Source organism: Austrofundulus limnaeus, unplaced genomic scaffold (assembly GCF_001266775.1).
Source record: "Austrofundulus limnaeus strain Quisiro unplaced genomic scaffold, Austrofundulus_limnaeus-1.0 Scaffold4, whole genome shotgun sequence".
Classification (NCBI taxonomy): domain Eukaryota; kingdom Metazoa; phylum Chordata; class Actinopteri; order Cyprinodontiformes; family Rivulidae; genus Austrofundulus; species Austrofundulus limnaeus.
In genome coordinates, this window is record NW_013952406.1 from 2,938,078 (window position 1) to 2,944,894 (window position 6,817).

At 40.6% G+C, this 6,817-nt stretch overlaps 1 protein-coding gene across 2 annotated transcripts in view; it reads left to right on the top strand.

The window, feature by feature from the left end:
• The window catches only part of plekhh3 (pleckstrin homology, MyTH4 and FERM domain containing H3), a 38,530-nt gene that overhangs the window by 3,876 nt on the left and 27,837 nt on the right, over positions 1 to 6,817 (top strand). Inside the window, exon 2 of one of the 2 annotated variants that reach the window (XM_014023395.1) lies at positions 4,909 to 4,958. The exons of the other annotated variant lie outside the window; for it this stretch is intronic. Within the exon in view, the coding sequence (XP_013878849.1) occupies positions 4,909 to 4,958 (50 nt within the window). The remainder of the gene's footprint in view (positions 1 to 4,908; positions 4,959 to 6,817) is intronic. 2 annotated transcript variants of the gene reach the window in all.

Genomic DNA, 6,817 nt, shown 5'->3' on the forward strand with positions numbered 1-6,817 from the left:
CCTTTTCAACCTTAATTCAATTGAATACACTAGGGCTGCAACTAACGATTATTTTAATAATCGATTAGTCGTTGATTAATTGATTAATCGTTGCAGCCCTAGAATACACTACAAAGACAAGATATTTAATGTTCAAATGGATAAACTTTATTGTTTTTTTGCAAATATTCACTGTTTGTTTTTGATGTCTGAAACACATTTCAAAAAGCTGGGACAGGGCGTGTTTACCGTTGTGTTACATCAGCTTTCCTTTTAACAACACTCAATACGTGTTTGGGAACTGAGGATACTAATTGTTGAAGCTTGGCAGGTGGAATTTTTTCCCATTCTTGCTTGATGTAAAACTTCAGTTGCTCAACAGTCTGGGGTCTCTGTTGTTGTATTTTGCTCTTCATAATGCTCCATACATTTTCTTTGAGAGACAGGTCTGGACTGCAGGCTGACCAGTGTAAGACCTGCACTATTGAAGCCACACTGTTGTAACGTGCAGAATGTGGCTTGGCATTGTGTTGCTGAAATAAGCTGGATGTCTCTGAGAAAGTCATGTGTTGAATGGCAGCATATGTTGCTCCAAAACCTGTATACAGTACATACGTTTTCAGCATTAATGGGTACTAACACATCCCCATACCATCAGAAAGGCTGGATTTTGAACCAAACACTGATAATAGTCCAGAGACTCAATTTCCAATTTGGCCCAAAAGACAACACGTCCATTATTTCCAAAAACAATTTGAAATGTGGACTCACTCGTCAGACCACATGACACTTTCCCACTTTGTGTCAGTCCATCTCAGATGAGCTCAGGCCCAAACAAGATGGCTGTGTTTCTGTGGGCTGTTGCTATCTGGCTTTGTCTTTGCATGGTAGAGTTTTAACTTGCACTTGTAGATGTAGTGTCAAACTGTGCTTTCTGACAATGGTTTTTTTATGCAGTGTTCCTGAGCTGGTGTGGTAATATCCATTACAAAATGTGGGTTTTTAATGCAGTGCTGTCTGACGAATCAAAGGTCACAGGCATTCAATGCTCGTTTTCGCCTTKCTGCTTACTTGCAGAGATTTGTCCACATTCTCTGAAATTTTTGATGATATTATGGACTGTAGATGGTGAAATCCATAAATTCCTTGCAATTGTACATTGAGAGATATTGTTCTTTAACTGTTGGACTATTTGCTCATGCAGTTAATCACAAAGTGGTGAACCTCACCCCATCATTGCATATGAATGACTGAACCTTTGGGGATATATCCAATCACGACACTCACTCGTTTCCAATTAACTGTTCACCTGTGGAATGCCCAAAAATACCTGTTTCTTCAACTTTCCCAGTCTTTTATTGCCACTGTCCAGTTTTTTGTAATGTGTTGCAGGCATCAAATTCAAAGACAAAGTTTATCCATTTGAACATTAAATAATTTGTCTTTGTAATGTATTCAATTGAATATAAATTGAAAAAGATTTACAAATTATTATGACCCCCGCACYTGAAGCATAAGCGAGAGTCATATTGTTTTCCTATGWTTTTTTTTCAGTGATTTTTGGTCAACCGTAGCACAAAAACGGCTGCACCGATCAACATGAAATTTGGCAGGACTGTAGAAGAGTCCGACCTACACGGCGCCAGTCAATGGTTTTACGATAGACCCCATATTTGAGGAGGGGGTTCCTTTCAAAGAGGGGGTGTCTGGACATGCAAAAATGCTTATAACTCAGAAACTGTTCAACATAAAAGCTTCAGATTTCTTTTGTTGTTTAGCTCTGATGAAGCTCGATCCATCAGGCCCACCAATCAGTGCCCCCACCCCGCACCCCCAATTTATCTGAAAAAGGGGAATCTGGACATACAAAAATGGTTATAGCTCAAAAACTATTAAACATAGGAGCTTCAGGTTTCTTTTGTTCTTTAGCTCTGATGAGGGGCTATCCATCAGGTTAACCAATGCCCCCCCGAAAAAAAGACCCCTACCCAAACCACTACAATTTTGGGATGCACCTAGTAGCATGACATTTATTAGGAATAAAGACTTCTGAGTTCTGGTGCATTTSTGCATGTGGGGGTCATTATGTTACCGCTATGCAGTATCTAGTTGTATTCTATTTTAGTTTTACACCACATCCCAACTTCATTGGAATTGGGGTTGAATGCTTGGAAGTATTCATGAGTATGAATTGCTTTGTGCTGAGCCATAAAAGGCTATTAATCTGGGTGATGTACATTTGCCTTTTGTGTTGTGGTTTATTTCGATTATCGGGTTACTTCCTAATGGAGAGAATCACTTTACTCTTGTAGTTGAAGTTGTCATGTTATCAATAACTGTGAACAAAGACCCCATCCCCACCCTGTCGCATGTGTGTGCTTCTTAGGGAACTCATAACACTGGAACTTCATTTAGTTGGCTTCTATCCAAGGATAATCACAGTGACCCACAGAAGTGGTGAGGCTTCTAGAAACCACAACAGCTTTGTTTGCCAACAAGCCAAGGGATGRCATGATGTGTGGCATCCACAGTACCAAGTCATATGTGCCACAGTGTTCTTTGGCAGAACTTTTCGTGACTGGTGTTGGAACTGTGAGTCAGGGATGATGTATGCGGTAGGCTTGACCCTTAAGAGCACAGGGCCATGTCAGAAACTTTTCCCTTCATGTTTACAGTCCYCATTCAAAGAAACTGCTCTTTAACAGCTGCCCAAACAGTCACACTGAGCTGAATGCCTCCAGTGTTAGGACAGCTTGGCACTCGTTTTTGGACAGGACATCTATCATTCACTCTTCTTTCCATGTTTCATTTAAGACTTTTCCTCAATTTTTTTAAACGTGATTTTAAGTCACGTTTACCAATAAACTGCTGCCACGTAATGTGTATGCCTTGGCAGTTGTTCGTGTGTATTGGAGCGCCGCCATGCATCTTGTTCTTAGAACAATTAGGCACAGTCCAACTTTGGTTAGAGTGGATCCCGTTAACCATCCCTACTGCCCTTTGCCTTCAGAGGTGTCATGGTATGCTGGTTTATATTTGGTTTCCGTTGCGTCTCTGCCTCACCACCTGTAGGCCACACATCTGGTCTTCAGGCCGACAAGAGCTGAGCCCAAGCATTTCCTCCTGGTTACTCAGCCTCCCAGGAGAGCTGAAGGGAAAGAGAAAGAGAGCAAGAGAGTAGACTGTGGAAAGCGAGAGCGGAAGTCAGGCACGAAATGAACACATCACGCCATCTTTTCCCTCTTTCTCTTCATGCTTGGCTCTAGTCGAGAGTGATTCATCCTCTGCCCATCCAAAGGCAGAAATTGTGCCAAAGCTCCACATCGCACGCTATCTTTGGGGTTTTTTTTTGTTTGTTTTTATCCTACAGCTCATTCACTCTGTTGGAAAACTGTTTTACTTTTAACTGTCATTTTCTGTAAAGAGTGACTTAAAATATTTCAACTTTATTTACTTAAGCCTTTAAAATATTTTTCATCAAACCATTACATGTTATGAAATTATAGCTTCTTTGTTACTGGTTTAATTAATGTTGATTTGTTGTTTTTAGTAAGTAGCTCAGAATCTTATGTGGCTGTTGGCTTGTCTTAGGCATTCACTGCATGGTTAAAGGCAGATGCAAAGTTTCATTGCATTCTAGCTTCCATTCATAAGTTACTTTCTAATGCTGTTCAGTTATTCTTGCCTGTCTGGTTTGGCATGTGCAGTAACTCTGTTTAGTTAAACATTGATGAAGTGCTATTATCCAGACCCCAGTCGTTTCCTCATTTGCCCCAAGGTCTATTTGCCTTAAAAAATATAATGCAGATTTGATACCAAACTTTGGGAGTGCAGCACATGTTTACTAAGTTATTTTTAAGGCATCTAAAAAGAAGCAAGAGAATGTTTTTGTGGAGCAACAGCTATACTTAGGATAGTTTGCCCAGTAGTAAAGTGTGGTGTGTGAACTGTGAGGGGCCCATAGCTGACCTGGATAGTATTTCAGGTGGGCCGAGTTGGGCTGGGGCAGCCACAGGAGCTGGCTCAAGGTTGTGGTTCACAGAGACAACAAGCCAGGCCATGGGGACACACAGTGCTACTCTGCACACCAGGGAATTAGTCCAAACTGCACACTGGTGAGCTCTGATGTCTGATGGGATTTTCCAAGGTCAGGCTGAGAGCAGGAGCACTGTGAAAGGAAACATCCTCTCCTATCTTCCTAATGGAGATACCATGGAATGTAAAATAACATTGTTTGAAGCATAAAATCAGATTTATTGTAAATGTGTACCAATTGGACCCTCATTTGGCCAGTAAAAGCTTAAACTTTAGAGTCCGCTAAGCACTTATTTCCTAGAGTGAGTGTATGTGATTTATTATGAATAGCTGCATTGCTAACATATTATAGTGATATGAACTGTGGCTCTGTCCATTAGTTAATTATTATTGGCGGACCAATAAAGCCCTATTTATGTACGTTGCCTGCAGAGGTCTCTTTGTCAGTAGCCGTTCTCCATTAACTTGTGGATAGAAAAGATGAAGGCAACTGTTGCTGTTATGATTACAGTTTGAAAAATTGAGGTTATTTTTAGGTTACCTTTCCTTGAGAAATGACCAGTCTGAATTAAAGCTTTCTGGGGTGTGAAAATTGGGCTGCATGCAGAACCTAGCACAAAAGATTCCTCTGTTCAGAGCTCTTACACTAAATTAGCCTGTTTTGCATGCCATATTTCTCCCCACCAGCTTTACCCCTTGCAAGTGAGAGCCAAGCCTTACAGGAACAGTGCAACTATGTGCTGGAGCTGCCAGGAGCACTGTTATAACATGGTCTCTAAAGGAAACCCGCTGAAGATCACTCCAACTTGTAGATAGTCCTAAAGACAGTCTACTGTCCTACTGTTTGTTATATTTTCTTTCATTTACCCCCTTTGTTCTCTCTTCTGTTGACAGAGTCCAGCTGAGGTGATTGTTTCTCAGCCAACAGCCAATGGAACAAACGGGTAAGGAAAAATAAATACATTTAAAAGAATAGAATCAGAAGTTACACTTCTCTTTTTTTGTTTATACTTCCCTGATTGCTGGGGATTTCTATATTTATCATAAGACTGGCACATTTGTCAGTACTTGATTTTTCACTTCCTCTTCATCTCACATGGTTCTTCTCAGATGTATACATTCAAGGGATATAGATTCTTTAGTTTCTGTTTAGCCATTTTGGGCTACATTTGATAGTGATGGGTCATACTAAACCAAGATACGTATGAGTAATCACATTTTTAGGTTTCCATGTCTTTTAATCTATTTACTTTTCTTCAGAAGCTTTTCACCAAAGCTAATATCTGCATTAAACCAGTATTCCCTTCCCAAATTAAAATTTACATGAATGTGTGCTTTACAAACAAATGCTGTGTGTCAGTGAAAACGGAACAATTCATAAAGAGCCAGATCCAGACTATTTGTTCCCATCTGTGATCTCAGACAGTGTTGTAGCCAGGCTCTGCTCTTCTCTATCTCTGGCATACTGCCCTTACCCCCCCCCCCCCCAACACCCCCATTCCTCATGCATAATCTCTACTGTACATCTGCCGACTCACTGGCAATGAGTCACAAAGCTTGACATGTAGGGCTATCATACGCCACAAATGAACAGACGAGGGTCTGCAACAACTCTCAACAGGAATCAAACTGCCCAAGGATAGGACCAAGGGAGACATTTTGCTGTAGCCATACAGGACCTGCTGTCTCTTGAGGCCTGAAGGGGAAAATTGGAGAGGAAGAAGTGAGGACTGGACATTGTGTGACTCAGTCTACCCCATTAGCACTCTCAGAGAAGGTGTGGCTTGGATGTGTGTGTGTGATCTCCAGTTTGGTGGCAGTGGCCTTGGGCAACATTGCATAATGAATTACTGGTTTTGAGGGGAGTGTGTTAAAAGCTTGGCTGTAATCATCTCACCGTGGAGAGATTAGAGAATGTAGTGCTCGGCTGTTATCTGAGCAACAGGAGGACATGCCCACAAGTTCAGGTGTGTCAGGAAAATGACAGACAAGTCTCTGATTGGTCAGCACTTTGTAAAGTAACGAGTGGCGTGACGTACCTCTATTTGAAATCCTGTTTAACAGGCAAGACTGCTCTGGTTTAGTTTTAGTTTTAATCCAAGGGTTGACTTGAACTGTCAGGTTTGAGGGTATTTGTTACACATCAATATAACTACATTTTTATGCTATTTGATTAAAGAAATGTAGATTTTCCCACAGGATTATAATAAAGATCATTAGTGTCATTTACACATTGTATTAGTCTTGGTATAAAAACTGATGTACAATGCAGTATCATAACAAACAGAAATCTGTTATTCATTGAAGGTGTGGATGGTTGACAGGTATGATTGACCACTTATAGTTTGACAGAGTACTAACTGTAACTGAGTGAAAATACAAACATGTTGACTTTGCATTTTATAATTTGTTCCATCTGCTTTGTCATTAGCACCGTCCCTCCTTTTTGAGTTATTGATATATTTCTTTAAAAATAAAATTCAAAATGAACAGAAAAAGACCAATGTTTGGGGATGTATTCCATGTCAGTGAACCTAAATGTGAGTGTGTATATATGAAACGAGTGGGTGAAGAGCTTATAGATGTGGGCCCCTGGTAATTGTGTGTCTGGACGTATGCCGCCCCGTCGGTCAYCTATCACACACTGGCCCTGTTTAGAGTGCACTATATGGAAGGCTTTAATTTTCATCGTAAAACGTTACAAACAGAATGACTTCATTCAAACTAAAAAGCCACTTACCCTGAATCATAAAATTTCTTGCTGACAACACACACTTTTTCACTCACAGGCTCAGGCTTCCTG